The sequence below is a fragment of the Aspergillus chevalieri genome, chromosome 8, assembly GCF_016861735.1.
Source record: "Aspergillus chevalieri M1 DNA, chromosome 8, nearly complete sequence".
In the NCBI taxonomy this organism is placed as follows: domain Eukaryota; kingdom Fungi; phylum Ascomycota; class Eurotiomycetes; order Eurotiales; family Aspergillaceae; genus Aspergillus; species Aspergillus chevalieri.
Genome location: NC_057369.1, coordinates 1,097,394 through 1,123,843, shown reverse-complemented (window position 1 = coordinate 1,123,843; position 26,450 = coordinate 1,097,394). Strand labels below are relative to the sequence as shown.

At 50.9% G+C, this 26,450-nt stretch overlaps 12 protein-coding genes across 12 annotated transcripts; 7 read left to right on the top strand and 5 right to left on the bottom strand.

The window, feature by feature from the left end:
* Positions 1-1,781: 1,781 nt before the first annotated feature.
* Positions 1,782-3,670, bottom strand: ACHE_80376S (sugar porter family MFS transporter; the record flags this gene model as incomplete). Its single annotated transcript, XM_043283739.1, has 5 exons — positions 1,782-2,021; positions 2,088-2,164; positions 2,224-2,569; positions 2,620-3,092; positions 3,148-3,670. 5 exons carry the CDS (start codon positions 3,668-3,670, stop codon positions 1,782-1,784), a joined length of 1,659 nt encoding a protein of 552 aa, XP_043140989.1.
* Positions 3,671-5,505: 1,835 nt separating this feature from the next.
* On the top strand, positions 5,506-6,015 carry PKR1 (V-type ATPase assembly factor PKR1; the record flags this gene model as incomplete). The annotated part of the gene is made up of 1 exon (XM_043283738.1): positions 5,506-6,015. The coding sequence occupies one exon, from the start codon at positions 5,506-5,508 to the stop codon at positions 6,013-6,015; it is 510 nt and encodes a 169-aa protein (XP_043140988.1).
* A 551-nt stretch (positions 6,016-6,566) lies between these two features.
* Positions 6,567-9,423, top strand: ACHE_80374A (anaphase promoting complex subunit 2; the record flags this gene model as incomplete). The annotated part of the gene is made up of 2 exons (XM_043283737.1): positions 6,567-7,082; positions 7,138-9,423. The coding sequence occupies 2 exons, from the start codon at positions 6,567-6,569 to the stop codon at positions 9,421-9,423; spliced, it is 2,802 nt and encodes a 933-aa protein (XP_043140987.1).
* A 661-nt stretch (positions 9,424-10,084) lies between these two features.
* On the top strand, positions 10,085-11,381 carry ACHE_80373A (TauD/TfdA family dioxygenase; the record flags this gene model as incomplete). Its single annotated transcript, XM_043283736.1, has 3 exons — positions 10,085-10,387; positions 10,439-10,965; positions 11,018-11,381. The coding sequence occupies 3 exons, from the start codon at positions 10,085-10,087 to the stop codon at positions 11,379-11,381; spliced, it is 1,194 nt and encodes a 397-aa protein (XP_043140986.1).
* A 230-nt stretch (positions 11,382-11,611) lies between these two features.
* On the top strand, positions 11,612-12,553 carry ACHE_80372A (type 1 glutamine amidotransferase; the record flags this gene model as incomplete). Its single annotated transcript, XM_043283735.1, has 1 exon — positions 11,612-12,553. The coding sequence occupies one exon, from the start codon at positions 11,612-11,614 to the stop codon at positions 12,551-12,553; it is 942 nt and encodes a 313-aa protein (XP_043140985.1).
* A 1,141-nt stretch (positions 12,554-13,694) lies between these two features.
* Positions 13,695-14,253, bottom strand: ACHE_80371S (uncharacterized protein; the record flags this gene model as incomplete). The annotated part of the gene is made up of 2 exons (XM_043283734.1): positions 13,695-14,134; positions 14,199-14,253. The coding sequence occupies 2 exons, from the start codon at positions 14,251-14,253 to the stop codon at positions 13,695-13,697; spliced, it is 495 nt and encodes a 164-aa protein (XP_043140984.1).
* A 2,244-nt stretch (positions 14,254-16,497) lies between these two features.
* ACHE_80370A (uncharacterized protein) lies at positions 16,498-17,733 on the top strand (the record flags this gene model as incomplete). Its single annotated transcript, XM_043283733.1, has 2 exons — positions 16,498-16,880; positions 16,950-17,733. The coding sequence occupies 2 exons, from the start codon at positions 16,498-16,500 to the stop codon at positions 17,731-17,733; spliced, it is 1,167 nt and encodes a 388-aa protein (XP_043140983.1).
* A 466-nt stretch (positions 17,734-18,199) lies between these two features.
* On the bottom strand, positions 18,200-19,788 carry rfeD (putative transcription factor RfeD; the record flags this gene model as incomplete). Its single annotated transcript, XM_043283732.1, has 5 exons — positions 18,200-18,886; positions 18,936-19,307; positions 19,353-19,462; positions 19,520-19,628; positions 19,678-19,788. 5 exons carry the CDS (start codon positions 19,786-19,788, stop codon positions 18,200-18,202), a joined length of 1,389 nt encoding a protein of 462 aa, XP_043140982.1.
* Positions 19,789-20,235: 447 nt separating this feature from the next.
* ACHE_80368S (uncharacterized protein) lies at positions 20,236-21,645 on the bottom strand (the record flags this gene model as incomplete). Its single annotated transcript, XM_043283731.1, has 3 exons — positions 20,236-20,661; positions 20,712-20,918; positions 20,974-21,645. 3 exons carry the CDS (start codon positions 21,643-21,645, stop codon positions 20,236-20,238), a joined length of 1,305 nt encoding a protein of 434 aa, XP_043140981.1.
* A 627-nt stretch (positions 21,646-22,272) lies between these two features.
* On the bottom strand, positions 22,273-23,428 carry ACHE_80367S (NAD(P)-dependent oxidoreductase; the record flags this gene model as incomplete). The annotated part of the gene is made up of 4 exons (XM_043283729.1): positions 22,273-22,634; positions 22,684-22,808; positions 22,855-22,924; positions 22,999-23,428. The coding sequence occupies 4 exons, from the start codon at positions 23,426-23,428 to the stop codon at positions 22,273-22,275; spliced, it is 987 nt and encodes a 328-aa protein (XP_043140980.1).
* Positions 23,429-23,737: 309 nt separating this feature from the next.
* On the top strand, positions 23,738-24,223 carry ACHE_80366A (uncharacterized protein; the record flags this gene model as incomplete). The annotated part of the gene is made up of 1 exon (XM_043283728.1): positions 23,738-24,223. One exon carries the CDS (start codon positions 23,738-23,740, stop codon positions 24,221-24,223), a length of 486 nt encoding a protein of 161 aa, XP_043140979.1.
* Positions 24,224-24,337: 114 nt separating this feature from the next.
* ACHE_80365A (uncharacterized protein) lies at positions 24,338-25,753 on the top strand (the record flags this gene model as incomplete). Its single annotated transcript, XM_043283727.1, has 5 exons — positions 24,338-24,342; positions 24,390-24,692; positions 24,749-24,837; positions 24,881-25,176; positions 25,223-25,753. The coding sequence occupies 5 exons, from the start codon at positions 24,338-24,340 to the stop codon at positions 25,751-25,753; spliced, it is 1,224 nt and encodes a 407-aa protein (XP_043140978.1).
* Between the last annotated feature and the right edge of the window lie 697 nt (positions 25,754-26,450).

Below are 26,450 nucleotides of genomic sequence, written 5' to 3'. Positions count from 1 at the left end.
TCGGTCTTTTGACTACCCCTGCCACTGTGTGTTCCGTATTGATATGTCATCTCGGAGGTTCTGGTCAGATCCAGGGCAGTGCTGCATTTGCCTTTCCCCTCTCGCTCTCCCCAATTCGGATTTCCCCATTGTGATCAGTGCTCATCAGTGCGAAGCACCGACACCGAAGCACCGGACAGGCCAGTGGAGAGACCACGAAAAAGGGACAATACAAACTCCGTACACCGTACCGGGATCCGAAAATCAGCCTCACGGGGGGTTGTCAGGTCACGACCTGAGGGGTCGAACCAAAAGAACGCAGACCAGACCCAGAAAAACCAACCACACTAGCCGAGATAACAGGGACGACAATCAATAGTTCGGATGCAAAAATGCAGCGCTGACAAGATTCTTGACGAATCGACGATGTCACGGAAATCGTTTCCTTCAAAGATTGACTCCGTAATGATTCAGGAGCTGCAGTTGATGGCAATCGGTCCGTCACTAACTCATGATTCATCTGTCAGGTCTATATCCGTCTGGCTCGTTTTTGTGGCTGGTTCTCCTGTCGCTCTCTATTGTCTGGGTAGGTGGGTGCATAGGAGGCTCTGCTCTAAGACTGTCGGGAACTTTCCGCGAGAGCACTAGTATGCATCGAGTTTAGTGTGTTCCGAGGCCATTCAGCCCCAGAGATACACTTTGCATGGGGCCCTGGATGGGCCCGAGGCAGATAACTAATACCTTTTCATTATAGCGATGGTGAAATACGGAGAAACTTTGTATAGCAAGAGTAGACGAGGCGTACTCGAAACCCCCATAACAGAGTGTCAAACTGAAACAAACAAAGCTCAGTTGCTTGCCACTGCTTATTGCTTACGGCCGGCACGTTTGGCCCCCTCGATTAATTACATTAGCCATGCATCGTGTCATGTGCTCAGACTTGGGCACGGACTTGAACGGACAGCGCTTATCCATAATTAGCGACACGATAACACGATCAATCAGAGTGAATAATAATAATAAAAGATGCGCCGAGTAAAAAGTAGAACTATACGAGCTTACCAGTACAAAAGTGTATGTACAGTTAGTACTCGTACCTGTACAGTCAATGAGGATCATCTAGGCCCGGCCCACGGATTTCTTTTCCGTACTTTATCGATCCTGTCAACCTGGCTTGACAGTCGGTCTGTCTATGAAATGTGACCTGTGACCCGAGGGAGACGCTAGGCTAGCACCGGCGAAAATCAATGCACGCGGGCGGGATTCGTAAGTGGCACATACATTTCGCCATGTATTATGTACAAAGTACGGAGTACCTCACACAACGCCCTATACATAACCGAGCTGAGCGCACAGGATCGCAGAATGCATATCCGCTGTTGCGTCTGGGCGTCTACGGTGCATGCTATGCATAATTGTTGGTTCAGGCGAACTTTCTATTCGACCGCACAAGCGGTAAAGGTAAGCGATCAGCCCTTTGGGCCCAGATTATAGCAAGTCGGGGTTATTCGGTGTTCTTTCCTTGGGGCCTGATTTGTCATTTGACCCTTTTTTTTTTCTCGTAATCGTTCGTTATATTTCGTTCATGGGCTCTGATCATAAAAGGTCGTGATATTATATACACAAGAGAGAAAGTGACAATGCAATACAGGGCGTGTCGGTGCACAAGGCCGATATTCCACCGGTACAGTGTGGATACGGAGCACTCCGCACCGGATTCTTCCCCGAGATAGTCCTAAGACAAGATTCCATGTTTCCAGCGATCACATGGACCTCGATCCATTGTCGAGAGATTGATTGCCCTACGGCTCCTCCAAATAATGGGCCTCCGCTCGGAGCAGTTCGGCTTCAATGGCCTGGCGGCGCTCTTGTTCGGCAGCGCTCGAGTTGTCCTTGAAGACGTGATCCATTTGTTCCAGCGAGCGGCCCTTGGTCTCGGGAACGAAGAAGAATGTCCAGACAAAGGCGAGAAGGCAGAATACGGCGAAGAAGGTGTATGCGCCGAAGCCCGTGTTTTCGACTAATGGGGGTGTGATGAGGCCCTGTGTCGTCAGCATCAGCATTTCTATATTTGATTGCATGCTTTGTTTAATATATTGGTGACTCACGATGATAAAGTTGTTGAGCCAGTTGGACACGGTCGAAAGGGACACACCCTTTGCGCGGAGCGACGACGGGAAGATCTCTGTGCTGCGTCAGTGGACGTTTTCTATTTTTGGTTTCATTTAATTGCGAGATGCATACCAGATGGCATCGCCCACGGTACTGGCCCCCAAGAAGCCCCAAACGCGAGCATGTACAAAAGCAGCAAGGCCACACTGGCCCAGCCCTCGGCTGTGTGGGCGGTCCAGTTGTCAGAGTACAGTCCAACAAGGACTGCGATGATAATATGGCACACTGTCATGAGCGCGGCGCCGCTCAGGAGTAGCCATCGTCGACCGAGGGTATCCATGCTCCAGATTGAGGTGGTTACACCCACAAGTTGCGTGACGTTGAGGATGCCGGACATTAGGAGCTGCATGTCCTTGTCTAGGCCCATGGTTTCGAATAAGGTTGGTGAGTAGTAGATTAGAGCGTTGACGCCAATGAACTACAGCGTATTAGTGTCCGTCTGGCAGGAGGATACGAGTCCCTACTCACCTGCTGAAAGAACATAATGCCAACACCGATATGGGTTCTGCGCCAGCACCCTTTGCTAAAGCAATCCGCCCAAGACGCCATTTCCAAAAGGAATTCTTTTCTGAATCCACCACCCTGAAGGTTGGGATGTTTCTCTGCGCTCATTTCCTTGTGGAAGCGAACTTCCGCCTGGATATCCAAGAATTCCTGTCGCACTCGTTTATCCGACGGCGGCAGTCGTCGCAGCTTTGCAAGGCTTTGCAGTGTTTCGTCATATCGTTCCTTGGAAGCGAGCCATCTGGGAGAGAACGGCAAGACAACCACACCGGCGACCAGGATGAATCCGGGGATCATCTGCAACAGGAAAGGAAGTCGCCATGACCATTCGCCTGCCATAAATCGCGTACCATATGTAATCCAGTATGCGATGACGATTCCCAGCACGATGCAGAATTCTTCCATCACTAGCAGCGTGCCACGACATTCGGGAGGACCTATAGATCACAACGGTTAGAGGGTGGGTTTCATCAAAGTGATGGACGAACATACTGATTTCAGAAATGTAAAGTGGAGCAACCATGGAAAGCATGCCAATACCAATACCACCAATTGTTCGCGCAACAGTCAACATGGCATAATTCATCGCAGCGGTCTGCAGAACCGACCCGATAGTAAACACAACAACAGCAACCACAATCGAATACCGTCGAGAAATCTTATCCGCGATCCAACCCTGATTCAGCGCACCGACCAAAGCACCCAGCTCGATCATCGCCGTCATCAGACCTTTCCAAAATCCGCCTCCAGGAGCCCCAGGCGCCACCTGCGGGAATTGGTCTTGGAATTGATCCATCACCAGAATAACGGACACCACACCCTGGTCGTAACCGAACACAAGACCTCCGAGCGTGGAACATGCTGCACAGAGGAATACGAACGGGTTGGCTACCAGGCCGCGCAGACCTGGTGGCCCGTATGGTTCCCGGTCAGCCGTTGCGTTCTCAGCATGATGGGCGAATCCATCCAGGGATTCCTTGTCGATATCCTTGGCTTCCAATTGCTTTTCATCCATACTCGCACCGGTAAGGAAGTAAGAAGGTGAGGTAAAGATAAGAGGGGTGAGGAAGGAAAAGACTGAGGAGGAAAGCCAAGAAAGTTGGCAATGAAAATGCAAGCAAGGCTAGCTCCAACCAACGACTCTGCCAGGACATAAGCAGAGAAAAAAGGCCGGGAAACGACTATACTTATAGTTCTCGGTTTCCCCGTTTCCCCAGGTTCCATCCACGGTTCCCAAATGAAACCTCGGGGCCCGAAAGAAAACACACCCGCGTATCTGATTTGCCGGAATCCAAGCACGGAGTAAAAACATGCTTGCTCGTGGAAAGGACCGGGCAAGGAGCGAAATAGTCTTCTGCCGGACAAGAGGCGATCTGCAGTGGACATGTCGAATGGGGATAAAGGAAAAGAGAATGCATTTCTAGGCCGGGGATAGCAATTGGATGACTGTTGCAAGAGTATAGACATGGTAGAAGTTAGCTATCGCCCGGACCAAGCCGTGGATAGAGCCAGGCTGGGGAAATCGGCGCGGGGGAATGGGCCGAATCCACTAGAAGAGACCAGTCAGAGTCTCTGGAGTAGATAAGAGAATCGAAACTATTTGAAATCAGTTCCCTTATTGGCTAGGAGATTGCGTCTAATCCATGCAGTGTAACTGAACAAGCCAGATAAAAACAGTATATGCTCCGGGGTATAGTCCGTACAGTATCATCGTAACCACGAGAGTGAAAGGCTTCCCGTGACATGCACGTGCTACTCGTTGTACTACGAGATCAGAAAAAAACAATCGCGTGACAACATCACAAACAAGCACAATGAGGACATCCGGTCCCCTGCTGATGCTGACCAACCCGGGTCTGCGTATGGGTCAGAGAGGGGAGAGGGGTTAATACAGACCCAGATAACGGTGGCTCTACAGAATATTGCGTACTGGATGCTAATAAAGAGCAATGCATCCACCCATAAGGAGTCCTGAACTTTCCGAGGTATGAAACGGGCTTGGTGACGGCATAGTTGAAATGAGGGACTAATGATAGACCAAGTTACCACCAAATTCGGAGGATGGCCGTCTCGTCTCACTGACTCTTGATCAGACGCAGTAAAATGGAATCCGATGATTTCCGTTTGATTGCCGTCAAGTGGTAGTGCTGGTGGTGGTAGTGGTGGTGCTGGTGGTAGCCGCAGCTGTCTTTCTGCCCAAACATGTTTCGGTCATCTGCTATTGGGCTGATAGAGACAGCATGCCTAATCGAATAAAGCATAGGGTGTTGACTGATGTTTGAGCGTGACTCTGGCAGAAAGAGCCCCTCCATAGTCAGATGACGTGCATTTCTGCCACCACCACTACTACCATCACCACTATCTCTCCAACATCACCACTTCTACTACCACCACCATCACCACCACTACCACTACCATATCGCCGCACTACGTGCACAGTACACTCTCCCCACGGGGTAGAATCCATTTAACCTCCCGAGTCGGTTCGTTGCGAAAATCCTGGGGTCAAAAAGTGGTCCAGTTACCGCTTCTTCTCCACCTGGTTTTTCCGCTGGTTTTTTTTTTCCTCCTCTCTCCTGCTCATCGCGTCGGCCAACCCCCGATATTAGGAAAGGAATCCTTACTGGCTGTGAGTGCAATATCCCTATCTAATCCGGAGTAGTTACCAGCGTTGCTTCTGCCTTCCGTGGTTGTCGTTGCGTCTCTCACTGACTTCCGAACCTTGTCAGTTGCCGTTCTCTGCGGATTTCGATTTCCGTGTCCGCCAAACGTCATTCCCCCAAACGGCCCGATACTCGATCCTGTTATTCCCCGGACAGATCCCGTACGAGGCGAAAGAGGCAATCCGTTATGGGTTTCTTCATTGAAGACCTCTGGTCCAGCATCTTCACTCCTGGTCCCACTCCGACCTTGCTCGTCGCAACCAACGTCACCTTCGCTGCTTTGCAGCTCCTCCTCTTCGCACTGCTCTTGGCAACCTACAGCATTCACTTCTTCATTCTCTCCTTCCTTTCCGGTGCGCTATGGTGGTCGATTAATTGGTTTGCTGCGGAACTGAGAGCCGTGCAGGCCCAGGAGGCTCAGAAGGAAAAGGAAGGAAAGAAGGTTCATGCGGATGGTAAATCGAGATGGGGAGATGCTATGAAGACACCGGGGGCACTTGATACCGAGAGCGACACAGAGACTGAGGAGCAACGGCAAGAAACTCCTTTGCCTACAGGGAGCACTACCGCTGCGTCGGCTACTCTTCAGCTGCCGGAGGAACAGGGTGCCCGAAAGCGACACAGTGTAAGCGGGGAGAGCTCGGGATACGGAAGCACAGATAGTGAGTGGGAGAAGGTGGATGATCATACTGAGTAGGGTTCTAGGGTTCTAGGATGCCAATTCAGTCAGCGGGGGATTTAGCGGTCGTTCTTGATTTGTCGTCTAGGCGTTCGGAGCAGAGGCCTTGATTTGCTGCATGTGGCTACTACCGATGTACCTGTTTCGGAGTATGCAATGTGATGCTGCATGCATATTGTGTTCATGTTCGTATTGCGATACCCAATAGAGACTGCTTGTCATAATGATAGGCATAGTACAGTAAAATGGCTTTGGTCTTGTGCTTTTCTATTCCTGGCAATATATATCCGCGGTGTCCACGGCAGCAGTACGGCAGTGGGTGGTGTAGTCGACAATCACCCTTAGTACCATTTGTAGTAGCTCTGGGCCTTGCTCTCTACCCTATTGTCTATTTTTCCAATGTTATATCTCCTAGTCAATTAACAGTCCCGTACAAGTGCTACTGGTATATTCACGTGACAAGTTCTTGGCAGCGATAAGCCTATCGCTCGGCCAAAACAATGAGAACCAACGACGACGACGACGACCACGACGACCAGCCAGACAAGGCCTGAAAAGATGGTCCGTCAATGAAGAAGACAACTCTCGACTCCATCGCTGGCTGGACGCAATGTATCCCCATTAAACCGCCCACGATGCCTCCCACCTCCACCATCACCACCAGTCGCAAGCGCGTCTTCAACTCCGTCTTCTCCGCGTCACCGGCCCCAGGCCCCTTCTCAACAACTGACAGCCCATCCTTGAAATCGATCGATCCCCTTGCGACATCGCGATCTTTCGAAGACAGCCAACTTACAGAGCCGGACGAGCCAGGACCGGACCAAGAGACTTGGGACCGGGCATGGGACGCCGCTACTGCGTTTCTGGCAGTGCCGGATCGGGGATTTGCGGCGTTGGGGGCATTTGAGGATATTGATGAAGATGTGTTTTTGAAGCGGTGGAATCGGCATGAGAGACCGTCGAGGAAGACGGCGGATGCGTTGCGGGTTCTGGTTTCGCAGGAGCAGCGGGGGAGTATAATTGATTGGTATGGGCAGGAGATTCGGAGACATTTTCTGAAGAACTTCCGGAATGGACTTTTTGATGTGGGTTCCAATTTGTTCTAGACCCATGGTCTGTGAGTGAATGCTGATCGTACAGTTGCTGTGCTATCCTGAGAAGGAAGGCTTGTTACAGAGAATCGTCCGTTGTCTGGAATTAGCGCGACGGATATACTTTACTCGCCTTGCGGAATACATCTTGCCTCTGCTGGACGCCTCAGAGCAAGAGCGAGCGTTTCTCAAGCTACATAGAACCTTTCATCACATGGTGGCATATTCGTCTGCTCTGCCGTGGGACCGCGTTTCCGCCCTACTAAACCGAGAATTTACGAAAGAAGCTTTGACTATACTGGGAATTGACGCGTTGAAGGAAGAAGCGGCCCGTGACGATGTCAGCATAGACGAGAATATGGAGGTGGATCGAGAGTTCTCGGTTTCGTATCGGCGCTGGCGCGAGGAACCGTCCGTCGACGCTCGGATGGAAATGATGACTGAGAATGAAGATGTGGAGGTCGTCGCAGCACGCGACCGACTGCTGTCACTTCTCAACGGCTTACAACTCGTTGGACTGGGCGGAGATAAGGCGCAAAAGGTGTTTGCGGGCGTTATGAACTCAATGATGATTGAGTTCGTTCTAGCTGCGTACCCGGGCCAGTGGGAAGGGCCGAGTTTGGTATCGCAGCATTTGCGACATTGGGTTGAGAATGTATTCGCCCGGCTTGTTGTGCAAGTACTGGCCATCATTAATGTCCCCGAATCCGGAAAATCGTCGGAACATCTCGATGTGAACCTGAGTGATGTTGAGAAGTGGTATGAAACTGGCTTTACGTGTGTAGGGACGCTTCGGATGCGTGAGCTGTTCGATGTGATGGTTGAATGGCCTGCTAGCAGTGGTGCCATTGATGACTTACGGCGTTTCACGACTAATCCCGCTACGCGGCTATACTTCACATTATCCTTCGCTTCAGTATTATGCGAACGACTGCTGCACCCTGGTGCATCGACCGTGGAAATTCTGCAGCTGTACATTTCTATCATTCGAGCATTGAATCTTCTAGACCCCAAGGGTGTGTTGCTCGATCGTGTCGCTCGCCCGATCCGGCGATATCTCCGCGACCGCGATGACACCGTCAAGGTGATCGTGGGCGGTCTCCTTGCAGACCCAGATGCAGAAGGCCAATTGGCACCGTCAGCCGGAGAGACGCTAGCGGAGCTGTCAGCCGAGCTGACCAAAGCGCACCAAAACTCGTTACAGAACGACGGAGATGAGTTGGACTGGAATGATATGAACTGGATGCCGGATCCGGTAGACGCTGCACCTGACTTCCGCAAGTCGAAGACTGCGGATGTCATTGGAAGCTTGATCAGTTTGTTTGAGTCGAAGGAGACGTTTGTCAAGGAGATGCAGAATATGTTGGCGGAGCGACTGCTTCAGAAACGAACCGATTATGTGCAGGAGATGTCGGTTCTGGAACTGCTCAAGCTTCGCTTTGGTGATAATGCCTTGCAAGCGTGCGAGGTTATGATGAGAGATATCTTTGATTCTCGACGCGTTGACGGGGTTATCCGGAATGACCAGGGACTGGTCCAGTCTACGAATCCGGATGAACCTACAGAGGAAATACCGGACTTACACGCTAAGATTCTCTCCCACTTCTTCTGGCCAGACATCCAAGAACAAGCATTCAAGGTTCCAGAAGAAATCACCGCACTACAACAGCGCTACTCCACAGGCTTCGAATCACTCAAGCCGTCGCGCAAGCTCACCTGGCTCAACAATATGGGACAAGTGACCGTCGAGCTGGATCTTGATGATCGCGTGTTCGTTGACGAGGTCACCACGTGGCAAGCGGCCGTAATCTACGCCTTCCAATCCACAACCCCGGATGACAAACAGCCACCCGTAACCAAAACACTGGAACAACTTACGCAGGAACTGCAAATGTCTTCAGCACTAGTCCGCAGTGCATGTCTCTTCTGGATCAGCAAACGCATCCTCACCGAACCCCAACGCGAAACCTACCGCGTCCTCGAAACCCTCCCATCCGGCGAAAACGAACCCAGCACAACCGCAGAACCCAACATCACCGACGACACCAACGACGACACCTCAGCAGCCGCCGCAGCCGACGCCGCCGCCGCAGCCGCCGCCAAGGAATCTGCCGAAACAGCGGCAATGGAGAAGATGAACCTGTATTGGCAGTTTATCGTGGGCATGTTGACCAACCAGGGGGCGATGCCGTTGCAGCAGATAGTCATGATGCTGAAGATGGTGGTGCCGGGCGGATTTCCATTTAGTAACGAGGAGTTGAGGGAGTTTTTGGCGGGGATGGTTTCGAAGGGGAAGTTGGAGGTTAGTGGGGGAAAGTACAAGATTGTGCCGTAGCATTTGCACGGATATGTATGGTTATGATTGATGACACGGCCTGGCATAGAGGACTATCAGAGCATTTGAATACAATTACCTAACATAATGGATGCTAGGCAGCATGAAACGTCAGCTGTGTTCGTTTCTCGCCCGAGTTGTATCCAGTTGGTCTCCCATGATCTATATAGCCCTATCTACCACGACCTACAGAGTCCAATTGAGCTACAAAAGGTCTAGCTCTGTATAGAAGCAATTTATTACCACTTTACTTACTCTACTATATTATTAATGCATTCTTCTCTTCTAGTATTTTACTCTCATCTTATCCTGACTCGTAAATAGTGCCGCATAATTGGGCGTCGCACCGCAGAATCACAACATCCGCCGGGTATGATTGCGCCATCCCTAACCCAACCGACCTTCTCCCCGGCCGTGCGGGAACCCTCCAGAGACACTACCGCAACGTTTCCAATTGAATAATGGATGCTAATGATCCCCGGCGTATTTGCGAAGATCTCTGGCACGCCATGTGCTCCACATTTTGGCACATCGCTAAGTTGCGTCTCGGCCGTCGGCTGTCGAGTATAAATATATACTGCATTGCCCCTCCCCCTCACTTACTTCTACTCCTCACCCCATTACATTCCCTTGTACACTACTATACCCTTGAAAAATCGCAATGGCTCCCGCTTTAACAGAGTCTCTTCCCACGGCACCGCACCAACTCAACAGCAATGTGTCGCGGGATATCTTCCCCGATGGTCTGAAGACCACCGGCCAGCACCCCCCGCTGTATAACCACATTCGGGAATTCAAGCAGTTCCCTAAGGAAATTACAGGGAGGACTGTGTGGCAGGCTGAGGAGTACCGTGGACAGCCCGAGAAGTGGACACATGCTTTCAACGCTGAGGAGATTGAGGAGCTCAGCACGGCGGCTGATAACTTTCTCAAGGCTAAGATTCCTTTGACTGGTATCTCCAAGGTACGCTCTACTCTTCCGGAATCTATGTGTCCGAGGGACTAACGAATATAGAAAAACTTCCCCCTCCCCAACCTCTCCAAAGACCTCGAAGCCCTCCGCGAGGACCTCCTCAACGGCAAAGGCTTCATCCTCTTCAAAGGCTTCCCCGTCGAGAAATGGGGCAACCACAAGTCCGCCGTCGCCTACATGGGTCTCGGCACCTACCTGGGCTACTTTGTCTCCCAGAACAGCCGCGGTCATGTCCTCGGCCATGTGAAGGACCTGGGCGAAGACTCAACGCAGATCGACAAGGTTCGGATCTACCGTACAAATGCCCGGCAGTACTTCCACGCCGATGACTCGGATATCGTGGGTCTGTTGTGCATTGCCAAGGCGCTTGAGGGTGGGGAGTCGGATATTGTGTCTTCGCATACTGTGTACAACGTACTTGCCAAGGAGAGGCCGGACGTGTTGCAGACATTGACGGCGCCGATTTGGTATTTTGATCGGAAGGGGGAGACGAGCGCTGGGCAGGAGGAGTATATTCGGACTTCTGTGATTTACCTTGAGCGCGGGGAGAATGCCCGTGTTTACACCAAGTACGCTCCTTTCCCACTTCTAATCATGTACGCCTTGCTAATGACAATGCAGATGGGACCCCTACTACGTCCGCTCTCTCACCCGTTTCTCCGACGCAGGCATCATCCCCCCTCTCTCCCCCGCCCAACTCGAGGCCATCGAAGTCCTCGAAAAGACCTGCCAACGTTTCGCCCTGCATATGGTCCTCGACGTCGGCGACATCCAGTTTGTCTCCAACTCGCACGTCCTGCACTCGCGCACGGAATACAAAGACTACCCGCCACCGGCTCCCAGACGTCACCTCATGCGTCTGTGGCTTGCCACACCCGAGGAAGAGGGTGGCTGGAAGTTGCCGTTCTGGGATAGTAATGAGAAGAAGAGGGGTGGGATTCAGGTGGATGATCAGGCGCCTGTTGCGCCGTTGGATGCGGAGTAATCTGTTTTGACTATGTTTATGTGAATGATAACGACTGTATTGTATTGATAGTCAATGAATGTATAAAGTATGCGGTTCCGGATAGGATCCGATTTCCGAATTGGGTTATGTTATGAGAACCACTCCCCCACAGCTTGATGACTCAATCTAAAAAATTTACCCCGGTCTTCAGTTCCTCATTCCCCCTCATTATTCCTCTATCCGAAGGGGCCCATAACAAAAGAGAAAAAATGCACATCGCAATCCTCGACGCCGACATCCCCGTTCCCAGTGTCTATGCTTCCCGCGGCCTCTACAGCACCCAATTCCGCACTCTCCTTCAAGCCGCTGCCTCCCGCCTCACCACGACAACCACAAACGCAGTCCCGGAGATAAACACATCCTCCTACGATGTCGTCGGCGGTGTCCTCCCTGCATTGAACCGATTGCGCACTGCCCCTCTTGCCCAAGAAAATGGAACCAAGAACGAGTGCGAAGATGTCATCGACGGAATCCTGATAACAGGCTCCTCGTACTCCGCATGCGATAAACACACGAAGCCCTGGATAGCAGGGCTGGAGAAGTACATACAAACAGTGTTTGAGAAATTTCCCGAGGTTAAAATCTTCGGATCGTGCTTTGGTCATCAGATTATTGCGCAGGCTTTACTCTCTCCTTCATTGCTAGAGAATGATGGTGCGGGATTCCACGTCGAGCAGTGTCCGTACGGGTATGAAGTCGGGATCGTACCGATAACGCTGGATAGCACGTTCAACGAGGCTTTTCCTCATATCGCCAAGAATCTGAAAAAACGGGAGTTCAGATTACAACTCGTCCACGGAGATCGCGTCGTTCCTATCCCCACCAACACACCAACTCCAGACCCCAAGCCTGAACAAATAACCCTTCCATCGCCATGGCTCAACCTCGGGTATACGTCTAAATGCCCCGTCCAGGGACTCTACCACCCCGGCCGGGTATTGACCTTCCAGGGACACTTTGAATTCGACAGTTTCGTGAACCGGGAGACGTGCATCGAGTTTGGGAGACGGTTTGGCTGGAAGGAGGATGATATTGATGGGTTTGTGAAGGGCATTGATGTTGCTGTTGCTAGGGAGGGAGGGGATGGGGATGATGATGATTCGAGGATTGCGGCGGAGGGGGTGGTGTTGTTTTTTGCTGGGTTGAGTTAGAACATTGGTTCTGCTGGTTAGATATATAGATGTATTTCATAGAGCAGTGTATAAATATATGGAACAAGCTAATATACGGTTTAGATGCTTGAAGTCTCGTGAAATTCTCACTCCTATCACTACATTGACCAAGAACTGCCTGCATAAATCTGTTTGCCGGCATGATCCACCCATCATGGTTACTGTTTTCTTGTGAATAAAAGTGGGAGTGACTTCGTTTGAACCTTTTGCTTTTTCAGCTGAGATCTGCGGTCTTGGACGAACTGATCTATATCTACCGACTCCTGTCACCGAGCAATCACCAGCGACACGAAGAGTTTCTTACTAAATCCACATTGCCAAAACAAGAATATGGCTCCGTTGCCGGTGGAAGATGTGCATGAGCAAGCTGGAGAGCTTCTGTACATGGACGGCCAATCCTGAGGAGCCGTGGAATAACGATGGGAACCAGGGCGCTCTCTGGCTCAAAGCTATATCTTCTCGATTTACCAGCGGAGATCCTGAAGGAGATCGTCGTGAGGTAAGTGTGTCTTTTCGTGACGGATATGGTACGGAGTACTAAACAATTAAATCTTCATATAGGTGAATTATTGGCGCAGACTGAGATTCGATCGCAAAATGCTCTCATTTATCACAAGCGGAAAGATGCCACAGCTTCAAGAACTTTCAATGGGTATCGATGCAGGGGATCGGGTAACTCTGGTTCCCTAGTCTCAGGGAACTTATCACTGATGCATCGAGACAGCATTACTTTATACAAGGGTTATTGAACCTTCCCAATCTGCACGCTCTGCACATCAGCAACACATGCTAGCAATTGGTACCACAATCAGATGTCTTCGCTGGTCAGCTCAAAGACATAGTCGGTCTAATGGCCCACCTCTCCACTCACCTACATCGCGATTATCGACAAATGCTACGAGATCTACACATTCGGATTTGTATTTTATACAGCAACAGATAGACCGTTTAAGTCCCTTCCGAATTGATCAGCGAGCATATTTGTACCTACTACCCAGACACAGCATCCCGAAGAAGAAAAAGAAGACCAAACCCAGTCCACCCTAAGCATGTCATAATAGTAATGTACCGTGCTGGGCCCTAAATATATCAATCCAGTCGCTGGACTGAGTTTTATCAATCAGCCGCAACTTGAAGACTTTCCTCCGAGGCCTCTCTTTTTGGAACCCCACAGCAATATTATCCGTGTAGCCCGTTGCAAGGAATGGATCCGACTCCTCATCAACTTCACCAGTATAATTATCTTCCCCGCCACTCTGTCACTACTATCAGCCTCGTCGTCACTCCAAGCATGAGAACCCCAATTAATAGGCGTGAAATCACACTCAGCATCAGACTCCGTCGCCTCGTCACGATAATCCGCCAAGCCAACCTCAACGATCTCGTAGCGGTTATCGGCGATTTGGAAATTGGAAAGTGAGAGGTGTGGCATTATGCTGACCATATCCATGAGTTTACGGGCGAGGAGGTCTGGAAGATCTAGGAACCACTGATCGTTCATTTTGTTGATGTGCAGAGCGCGAAGGTTGCCGGCGTTAGGGAGCTGTTCATGAGGGAATCCTACATGTATTTAGATATGTTAGTGTACTGAGAAAGGAGGGGGAAAAGGGAAGGAAGCTGTAACTGACCCAATCCCTTCCATCAATAGCCATAGAAAGCTCGCGAAGCTGGAGCATCATCTTTGCATTCATCACGAAGATAGTATGTCTCGGTTGAACCTCCACCTGCGCCAGCGCTCTGAGTCCCCTATAAACATGAAGTTAGCGCTGACAATGGCTTTGACAAGAAGCTTTTTCAGGCTTAAGCGATTTCTGCAGAGCGCCGTTTGATAGATGTCATCCATGCTGAAAGTAGACACGTAATATGGTACCGTCTCATGGAGAAATACACTTTCAAGTGTGTTTGGTGCAAGCGTATCCTTGACAAACAGCATAAAGGATGGAGAAACAACGTCAATATGGATGTGTTTGACTTTTAGCGGCCAGTTCCGTGTCCCTGCGTAGCTCATCATATAAGATGAATATTGGCGTCGAAGTACTTCCCGTAGTTTCCCATAGTTTCCAGCACATTAGGATTGTTAATGTAGTTACTATTGTCCAGCCAATTGCCGCATCAATATTGGAACGGAAAGCCCTATATCAGCATGACCAAAGCAGGTTCCGCTTGTACACGTGTTGTCCGATGAAACGGACGAATATTGCATGCGATAGAAAATTTGGGGTTTATTCGCCAGGGGTAATTGCTTTATGTCAAGCAAGAAACTACACGAGTGCTCCATCGCAATTAGGGGAGTGATTGACTGCTTTGCTTTAATAAGCTTCTGAGCAGGTCTAACTCGTTACGATTCAAAACGTCGAACCTCAAATCTCATGAGGTTATTAAATTAGCAAAGCAGTGTCATATAGACTATTATGCGGGTTCCATTAACGCACATCAGATTCTTAAGTGAATATTGCAAAATTATGCTAAAACTGCCCATGTTTTATTGGAGAAACCAATTCTTGATATCCGACATCAATGTTGCCAACAAAGCATATGACCTCTGAGAACAAGTGTCATATTACAGCCTCTCAAGAGGAGAACAAAAGGTACATTCAGCCGAGAAAGCGGTACGTTGAGCAGAGATAACCCGATGATTCCCGTCGTGGAACAATTTCGCTTGCCGATATCTATATACTCAACATGCACTTGAAATAGCTGCGATTGCTTATCTTACCTCAGTCCTGCAAGCCCCGAGACAATGGTGTTCCACCAGCAATGTAAATCACACCGACCATACAATTATCATGGCGGCACATTTCCACTTTGGTTATTTCCGATTTTGCTTCGATGCGAGCTTGATTACAAACAAATACAAACTAAGGGCTCCCTGTCATTTTTGCCCCCTAAGCGAACAATTACTCAAGGATGGAATGGTCACATTCAAAGGTTATGGCTGGTGCAATGCGCTTCCCAGCACTATACTCATTCAGGCTCATGCTGCTATGCCGCTATTAATATGAATGACATTGACCTAGAAGCGAAAGACCTTCAGGCTACCGAAGGGAATTCCCTACTTCAAGTTACGCAAATTACGCAATAAAAGATTGAAAAAAGTTGCCCTTCCAAGGCTACCCCCGGAAGACCTGGTTTTACGTGAATTGGGATACATTTCCATTGGCTTTTTACGATAGTTCCAGTCGTACAGTCATTCGGACCTGGGATATTCTGAAAACGATCGGTTGCCTTAATTTTTAAGTCAGCCCATACTGAGCTATTTGTGAGTCCTAGCTTGTCTCATTTCTTTTCAAGAATCATGCAGGCTAAACATCATGTTGCTGTTATAGCATCGATTTATAAAATCTCAAGTGTCAACTGGCCGTTTCCGACCCAAAGGTTGCTGAGCGTCCTGGACCTACTTTACCCTAGATATCGATCCAAGCGACATATCACACAGACCTGTCCACATGGCAGAGCAAATATCTCGCGTGGTTTCTACACTGGGGTCCAATTCGAGCAATCCGGCGAGGAGTGAAGTATTTGCAGCATCAGAACAAGACATACGTTTGTATAATCCGGAATTTTGTTAAATGGCGGGGTTGTTTTCTTATTCCAGGGTTTCCGCTGGTCAGTGATGCATGCTGCAGTATCAGACTCCCATACCTAGTCCTTTAATCGTTTCGCATTGTACATATTTCTCGTTGAAAGTATTGTTTGATATATACCTTGCTGTACTCCGTACTGCAGAAAGCACTCCGCACATGCAACATACTACCAACCCTGAAACTTACCCTTGCATTCCCCGGAGTCCTACATGCATCACCCAGCCAACCCCTCGTCGCATTCTCTTCACACCACTCTATATAAATACACCCCACTTCACCCAAACTCAATTCTCATCTCCATCATATAGTCTATTATATTTCTTCTGAAATACAAACAAAATGCATACTCTATCCCTCCTCCTCGCCGCAACAGCAGCAGCAGCATCAACAAAGACCCTCTACGCAACACACTACAATGGTACCGTGTACACCCTCTCGCTCAATCTCGACGACAAGAACCCCGACCATGCGCTCAGCATATCCTCCGGAAAGGATACATGCGGTGAAATGCCCAGTTGGCTCACTGTTGACCGCTCAACCGGTGTGCTCTACTGCTCCGACGAGAGCGGGAACTTGACGGTTCCGGGCTCACTTACCGCATTGTCCACTGCATCGCAAGGCACAGTGGAAGAAATAGTAGAAGTAGAGGACGTCGGCGCGGGCGTGAACAGTGTTTTTTACGGTGGTGAGAGCGGCGCCGCGTATCTCGCTGTTGCGCATTAGTACGTCCCTCTCGCCTCCACCCTGCCAGTTCCGCAGCGCAATCCGAATACTAACATGATAATGAACAGCGGCGCATCCTCCCTGACAACCTTCCCCCTCCCCCTAACCCCCAACACAACCCCCCTCCAAACCCTCTCCTACAACCTAACCAACCGCCCCGCGCCCAAACCCCAACAAGACGCCTCCCACCCGCACCAAGTGCTCCTCGACCCAACCGGGAAGTACCTGATCTCCCCAGATCTGGGCATGGATCTTATCCACGTGTACGCCGTGGATGCGTCGTCCGGGTGGCTGGCCGAGTGCAAGGGCGTGGAGTTTCCCGCGGGGAGTGGACCGAGACACGGCTTCTTTACTTCGGAGGGCGAGCAGACGAGGCTGTACACGGTTAGCGAGTTAGGTGGCGAACTTACCGTTTTCCACGTGAGCTATCCGGCGTATGGGTGTCCGGCTTTTCACAAGGTTCAGTCGACGATTCCTTATCCGAATGGTATGCTGCCTTCTGGCGCGACGCCGGCTGGGATACAGATCAGGGGGAAGGATGTCTACGTCTCGCTGCGCAGTGACCAGTCGTACCCGGGTATTGAATCCGATTCTATCGCTACTTCGTTCATCAACGATGACGGCACAGCGACGTTTCACAGTCTGACTCCTTCGTATGGTAAGGTACCAAGGACGTTGGTTGTTAATGACGCCGGAGACCTCGTGGCGATTGGAAACCAGGCGAGCGCTAGTGTGGTTGTTGTGAGGAGGTTGGAAACTGGGGAATTGGGAGAGGTTGTTGGACGGGTGCTTGTTGGGGAGACGGGGACTGTTGGGACTGCGGAGGGGTTAAGCAGTGTTGTTTGGGGGTGATTGATTTGGTTTCGGGATGGGATGATATGAGATAAGTGGATGGAGAAGAAAGTGGATTGAAGTATTGACAGAACCGGCCGGAATGCAAACATGCAGTATCGACAAGACTGGAATAGGAATGTAAATGAACATGGATATAACCAGAACATGCAAGCCGCCATGACAAACGTGTATAGTCTTTTTTTTTTTTTTCTTTTCTGGTTTTTTCTCTTCATATAAACGATCAACCCCAAGAAAGCAAACCGAACAACCGAGCAAGCACACTGACGCCCTAACCTTGACCCTTTCCCGGACGTCCAGTCATATATTCGTAAGCGTATCCCTAGAAAAGAACAGTAAACAACAGAAACCACAGTATAAGCATAGAACAAGCGTGAATCGTAAAGCGTAATATCAACAAACAGGTATCGTAACATATGTGCAGAAATTCAAAGTGCAAAGTGCAGCGCATCACCGGAAAATGAGATCAACGGAACTCAAGCTGAAATGCCTTCCATTTACTCCCGACCGTGCGGCATCGCGGACACCCCCTCGGACCAGGACTAGGGTGACTAGTCGGACCGGGACCGGGACCCGGGCCCTGGAACATGCCGTTCGTGGGACCGCTGCCAGGACTCGATGTTATGTTCCGGAACATGTTGGCCGGGCTGGTGAGGAACATCCCGACGCAGTCGCGACAGACACCGCAGATGCATTCGGTACAGGCGTAGCAGTCGTCCAACGCCCAGGGGCGCTGGCAGCTAGCGCAGTAGATGTTGATTTCTCTGCTCCGGAGCGACGCTGGCGTGGGGTTCGAGAAGCGGTGGTGTTGTCGCGCGTGCATGGATGAGGGGTACATGTTGTAAACCGGGCTGGAGTCTGATAGCGCGGACGGGGCTAGATTACGAGAGACCGGGAAGTTCTTGCCTGAGGCGCTCGAGGCCGAATCGAGCGAGGATTCGATGGATGGAAAGGGCTCTAGATCCGAGTCGCGACCGCGGTGCATTTGCGGTGGCGGGGTCAGCGACTTGTGTAGGGGCGACGCAGCGTACGGCGGTGGGAGCGAGCGATGCGGGGGATGGAAGGCGGGAGGGAGCGAGGAGCGATGCGGCTGGTCCAACGGGGCCGAGGTGATATTGGCGATAAGCGGAGGGATCGTAGGCGACGGGCCGTGCTGGGTCAGTTAGCATAATATACAATCCAGATACAGAGGCAAGGCATACCTCTGAAGAACGGTCATCATCGGCCTCTGTAGCGGACGTAGCAGCTTCAATCAGATCTTCCCAGCGCTTACCTTGGGCCCAGGCGGCGGTTTGCGGTTCCGCAGACAAGGCCTTGCGTTCACCGAGACTGGGACGACGGGGCCGATCGTGTTTGGGTTTGCGAGCATTCTGCGTGATGGACGACTTGCGCGGTCTGGGGAGCCGGTCTTTGCGGTGGATCGGGGGCAGCGTGGAGGAGCGCGGCGGGGGCGAATGGGACAGAATGGAGGGGAGCAGGAAATCCTTCCTCGGGCGCGGGGGAGAGAAGGGAGGGAGCGAGTCCTCGTGCTTGAAATGGTCGCGCAGAGGCGGGAGTTCCACGGAGCGAGTGTCCTGATCTGTTAGCGACGCCCAGTATCCCGGTCAAGGCAAGCATACCTCCTCCCAGTCGGAGGCAAGGCGATGATGGTGCAATTGAGCCAGTGCGACAGCGGCGGTGGCGGCGGCGGGGTGAGGTTCGTCGGGGGGAGAGTCGACTTGGATTTTGTCTGAGAATTAGGGATTAGAGAAAGAAAAACCATATAGATATCTCTGAGAAGAAATACCCTGGTTCACCATGAGAAGAAAGCTCTCCTCGGTAGCCGGCAGCTTAGGAATGTAGTGACTGGGATGAGCGCGCCGGATATGCTCCTGCATCGAGCGAAAGCGTTTTTCCTGGAGTTGTATTAGACGATATCAAGCGATACACTCTGCAGCAGCATACTCCCAAACATCGCTTGCGACAATTGGAGCCGTCGTTATTCTTCAGAGGACAGACGACCTCGTTTGAGGCGTCTGTGACCGAAAAGGAGGAGAGGGAGCTCCGGGGAGGCATGTCGAAGAATAGATACCGAATATATAGAACTGGACAATATATGGACAATATATAGACAGAATGGCAGATGGGCAATGGAGGGCAGACTAGAGTAGAGAATAGAACAGGGAATAGAGATGAGGGGAGCTCAGCTGGACATTCCGAGCTGAGCTTAGCTGGAGCTGATGTACCTCGATGGATGCAGTAATAAATGTATAAATGTATGTGTTGTATGTGGATATGTGAATGTATGTGAAAAATGTGCAGAATAGAGAAGCCAAAGAAAAGAAGAAAAGACAAGAGAATAAGAAATGAGAATAAAAGAAAAGAAAAGCCTCAGGAGGGGAAACCGTGGGAATACGGGGGAGCTCTGGCCACTAAAAATCCCGATAATAGACTCGCATCGACTCCCCATCGACTCCCATACAATTCCTCATACAAATCAATGCAGGAAAATGCACAAATACTCTACAAATGCGACTCCCTCAATTTCTCCCCCAACACCCTCACACTCTCTCCACACATCTCCTCCATATCTACATTGGCAATAATGCCGTTCCGTCGGTTAATCTCCCTCTCGATCCCCTCCACATCCCTCTCAACTCCGGGTGCCCGCCATTCATACGCATCGCCGATAAACCGACTACTCTGCACCAACCACTGACTGCGCTCGCGACGCACGGTGTCAAATGTCACCAACACAGCTTCTAAATCCTTGGCCGTTGTGACCCGTTCATCTGACAGCAGGGTCGCTAGCACCGCACTGTCCTCGATGCAGAACCCGGCGCCTGCTCCGTGGTGAGGGGACGTTGCATGAGCTGCGTCCCCGGCGATTCCGACGCGGCCTTTGTAGAATGTTGGCACCGGGTTGTCGCCTAGGTCATAGATTGCCCACTGTGCCCTGTTAGGACCTTCTTATAAGTAGAGGATAATAATATACGCACCACAGCCAACTCCGGATCGGTCAGTTTCAGCAAATTTGTCACGTTCGGCCCGTAACCTGCAAAGTCGCGCAATGCTTCATCCCGAGTACCCGAGCGAGTCAGGCGCGGATAATCCGTCCACTCGTCTGGCGTAGTATGGAAAGCCACGATGTTCAACGTTTTTCCTTGATTCACGGGGAACGTCAACATGTGGTTATTCGGGCCCATCTGCGCATTTCGTCAGCACTAGTCAATCCATGGCAGAGTATAGGCAGGAACATACGTGCATGCACGAATTCGACGCCAACTCCTCCCCAATCGCCTCAATCGCCTTCTCCATTGGCACCAACCCCCGATACGCATACTTGTGCGTAAACGACGGCGCCGCAGACGGATGGCTTTCACCCACACTCAACCCGCGCACCTTGGACTTAATCCCGTCGCACCCAATGACCACATCCGCCTCCTCAACGCTCCCATCACTAAACCGCATCGCCAACCGCCCACTCTCCCCCTCCCCCACACTCTCAAGATGCTTATTAAACCTCGCAATCCCCTCCGGAATCAACCTAACCATCTCATCCAGAAAATGCGCCCGATGTACCCCATTCTGCCCCAACCCATTCCGAATCGTAAACTTGATCTCCTGCCCCTTCCCCGGCTCTTGCTCCGCGGAATTGGACCCGTCCAGGTAATCAAACCACACGTCCTGCTTGCTGGGCCACAGATTGCGCGTGCACACTTTCTCAAAGGCTTTGTGGATGCCGTCGTGGCATACTTTCATGGCCTGCACGGCGTTGGGCGAGAAGGAGACTCCTGCACCGACTTCGCCGAAGGCAGGTGCTTGCTCGTAGATTGTGAGCGGGATGTTGCGGTGGTGCAGGGCTATGGCGAGGGTGATTCCTGCGATGCCGCCGCCGATGATGGCGACGTGGAAGGGCTTAGCTGCACCCATTGTTGCTGTCTGGTTGCAATTGAAATGGTCTTGGTCTAGTCTACGTATACGGAGTGCTGGCGCTGGTTTATATGCTGTACTTGGTTGGGCAGTCGGAACTCGGCGTCAAGCTTCGGCTAGCGAGTGGAGGCGAGTGAGGCTGTCGGATAGTTGGCGGTCGTTGTAGCCATGGCTATATAACTCATTTTTGGGACTGCGTGGTCGATGTATTCCGATGGCACGGCGCATATAAGCTACATACGCCCGTGGCTACGTGTATGGTTAGAGTGGCGGACTGTACAAGTAGACTACGTCTGGGTATACCCGATCGATAGGACGGATAGGACGGGATTACCCCACAGAATCATATCTTGATATAGCTTGCAGGCACTTGGCAAACGGGTGTCTCGGTAGAATATACTCCGTTGATAGATCTGATCAATTCGTTTCTAGTCTAGCAGTATTCGTATGCACCTGCATGCATCTGTAATGTATTCCTCCGGGCTTAAAGTGTATGCACTCGCCCGATAGCTACCCCACATCCAATTGGGCAATCTTCCGAAAGCCCCGCGCGCTTCCGACATCCCAATGCGGAGTTCGGATGTACACCTGTGTACCATGTACCGGGCTCCTATCCCTCTATACAAACTACCAAGCAGCCAACCCAACCCTCCCAACGACACTCCAATGCAAAAACGTCATCCGCGGGCCCTCGATCTCATCCGCGACCGCAACCGCCAAATCCTCATTATATATCGCGCCGTCGACAGCCTCCACGGCTGGATCCTCTTCCGAATCTATGAATATCTTATATCGCCCGGTCCGAACGCCTTGATCGCGTAGCTGGCCCGGAGGCGATAGGAAGGTCCATTTCTTTTCGCGGACGCCTTCCCACATTGTCAGGGCTGTGCGGGTGGAGGTTATCAGGGAGCGGGTTTGGGGGGAAGTGAGTTTGCGTTTTGCGAGGAAGAGGTAGGTCCATGCTATGGGACGGAAGAGCCATGAGAACCCTGTATTGTTAGCTTTGTTGTTTTGTATGGGGGGTGGAGGGAGGCGTACAGCCTGGGTGCTCGACATTGTTTCGCGCCCAGCGGAAGCCGGCGATGAATAGGGAGAAGAAGAAGTTGCCGTGGGCTCTGGCGCGCACGCGCATGTAGTTGAAATGCTCGTCGGGCCAAATGTACCTGGTATGGTGAGCATCTTTGTACGGGAGTGCGTTGGGGAACTTACCACCAACTATACGCAAAGCCAGTTTCGTCAACTAGCTGTCTTCTATTCATCGTATGAAGCGACCCCGCTCCTCCTGTCCTCGTTAGCAACACAGACCAGCAAGATACCAAGGGCGCAAGAGTGCCTGAGCCGTAATGAACATACCAATAACGATAAAACTCCCACTATGACTCGACCGCAAAAGCGCTCTCTTCACCCTCCCATGCCCCTCAACCCCATTCTCGTAAACACTCTTCAAATCCCTAATCCCTGGCGCAAAAGCACAGACAATCGCATCAAAACCACTCGAAAACACATCTCGCAACATCCCCTCATCCCTCACATCCACAGCGACACTCTCATACACACCCCTGTGTGCAGAATTCTCTCCTTCTTTCCAGGCCTCTGGCGGATTCCGCGATACACCCACCACATCATGACCTCGGTATAATAGCTCGTCGACGATACAGCTGCCGCATTGGCCTGTTGGGCCTAGGACGGCTATGCGGAGGGGTGGGAGGCCGCGGTCGGTTTTCTTTTTGTGGCTGCGAGAGGTGCGTTTGGACTTGTGGCTGCGGAAGGGGGTGGACATCATTGTATCTTTCGTATGCTCGTAATTCGTAAGCTGGAATTGGAATGGTTTTGGTTGCAATTGTGTACTCCGTATAGATAGATGGGTAACAGTACCGTGGATGGTGGTATCGATAACCGGGGCGATGACTCCTCGGAATCGGCGGTGTGAGGGTCCGATCTCTCCCCACTTTCCCACTGTTTTCCCACTTCCCCACAATCGGTGTTGATAGCCTCCGGTCCGGATCAAGTATATAATTGTCCTGACAGTAAGAATGAATGCAATACAATCCTACAAATCCATTCAAGTTTAATTGCAAGGAAAACAAACAGCATGGCTCGATTCCCCGATCTCACTTACAAACCTCTAACTCATCCCTCTTCCCACCCTGTCTTCAAATACAACGGCTTCCACCCAAACAAAACCTACCTTCTACCAAAAGGCCATGTCCGTGAATCCGGCTACCAAGCCTCCCCCATTGACGTAATCTGGCAACGAGATACAGCCATTGAAATGCGCGATGGCATCAAGCTCTACGCAGACGTCTTCAGACCTGCAACCACAAACGAAGACAACAAAGTCCCCGCGATCATCCCCTGGAGTCCGTACGGAAAAGTCGGTACTGGATCGCAGACATATGATAATATGGGACCATGGAGAATGGGGATTCCGTTCCAGGCGTTAAGTGGCTATGAGACGTTTGAGGGACCGAATCCGCTTGAGTGGTGTGGCCGGGGGTATGCGGTTGTGGATGTTGATGCGAGGGGGGCGGGAAATTCGGAGGGGGATGTTGCTTTTTGGGGGGAGCAGGCTCGTTGATTTTAGTCTGTTGGTATTGGATCGAGCTCTGCTAACTAAGTACAGGAAGCTATCGATATCTATGACACTATTTCCTGGATCGCTGCAAAACCTTGGTGTAACGGCTCCGTTGTCATGATGTACCTATCCCGCATCCCTCACTATAGATCACTGCTGATATAAGCAGGGGCAACTCATGGCTCGCAATCTCCCAAATCAACTTCGCCTCGCGCTTCACTCATCCGAATCTCAAGGCCATCGCTCCCTGGGAAGCCCTAACTGATCCCTACGACCACAGTTTATGCCGCGGCGGTGTACCATCTGCGCATTTCTTCCAGATGATTATTAGCGGCTTTGCCGGGGGTAATAAAGCAGAAGACCTGGGCAGTATGATTACGAAGAGGCCGCTGTTTGATGAGTTCTGGGAAAGTAAGAGGATCTCTCCGGAGAGGATTCGGGATGTGCCGATGTATTTGACGGCGTCGTACTCGTGCGTTTGCTATTCTGAATTAGCGGTGAGACTATTTACTGACGGGATTGCGGTAGGACTGGATTGCATTGTGAGGGTTCGTTCGAGACATTTGAGCGTGCGCAGATGCAGAGAAAGTGGCTGAGGGTGCATAACACGCAGGAATGTAAGTAGGCCTTCCATACAGGTGAACTAAGCTAATCAATCAGGGCATGATATATACAAGCCAGAGGTCTTAGACGACTTACAACGATTCTACGACTTCTACGCCAAGGGCATACAAAACGGCTGGGAGACTGATACTCCGCGGGTCCGATTGAGTCTTCTTGGCTACGAGAACAGCCCCGCGAGAACCGTCGTCGAGAGGCCGGAAGAGGAATGGCCTCCTGCTCGCCAAACAATGAGAAAGTACTACCTCGACGCATCCACTCGCTCACTGACCACCTCAAACCTTGAGAATGTCTCCAGCATCAGCCACGAGGGCCATTCCCTAACTGCATCATCTGTAACCCTCCCCACTGCCATTTAATCAACAGAGCTAACAAAAACAGGACTTTACCATTCATTTTACCGAATACACAGAGCTCTGCGGCCGCCCCTATGCAAAACTCTACATGTCTTGCCCTTCGCACACAGACTTCGATGTCCGCATCCAACTCCGCAAACTATCCTCCACCGGCCAACTCCTAGAATCCCTTAACTGGAGTCCCATGCCAAAGCTTGCACCCGAGGTTCCAGACGTCAATGTTGCAAAGCATCTCGGACAGCAGGGTATGCTTCGCGCGTCGCATCATGTTAGTCTTCTCCCCGAATCAGAAAAAAATGGATTCCCGCGCTACGATCACAAATCTAGACAGGATATCCCCGCTGGTACGGTTATTCCGTTACTGATTCCCATTTGGCCCATTGGTATGGTTTTCGAAGCCGGGGAGGGATTGATGTTGCGGATATCGGGACACGATATGTCGTTGCCGGAGGTGGAGATGATGAGGTTGCAGGAGCCGGTGGATGAGAATATTGGGTTGCAGGTTGTGCATACGGGTGGGGAGTATGCGAGCTTTTTGGTTGTGCCTGTTATTTGATTGTGTATATTAATTGCTTGAAGAGCATAACTCTCAATAGGTCCACTATGTACACTAAACCTCATTCGGAATATGGGCCCATGAGTCAGCGAATCAGAAATATAGCTGATAGCTCGGTCACTGGATCCGGTAGGGATCCGCAATTTTATCGAGCTTTATTTGGATTAAGCATACTCCGCAATATGCCATCAAACGTTGTTGAATTGAACCTACAGCCAATTTGAGATCTAGAGAAATTTGATAAAGACCATGGATTTCCAAGGTCATGACATTGGGCTACATGCAAGCCCAGACGACCAAGTCAAACATCCCTGTTGCGTTTGTTGTCAGCTTTGATTCACTGCATATACAAACAAACGGTGCAACACAGCCCCAGAGCCTGTAGGCAGTCATGCAATATGACTACTGAGCGTTTGCTTCTCTTTGGAAGATATATTCTTCTACTTTTCCTGCCCACCTATTCTTCCATCATCTAGATATCCATCGCTAGTCGGCGACATCCGTGGTTCAATACTATCATATTGTATCTCCAGTGTTAACACGACAAATAAGACAAACCCCTCTTCCACTCCTACAGCCCGTGAGCTACCATCAAAATTTTCTCCATTCTGAGATCCCTCTTCCTTCGCACCATGCCTCGCAAATACTACGCAGTAGTCGAAGGCCGTATCGACAAACCCACCATCTACTCTTCTTG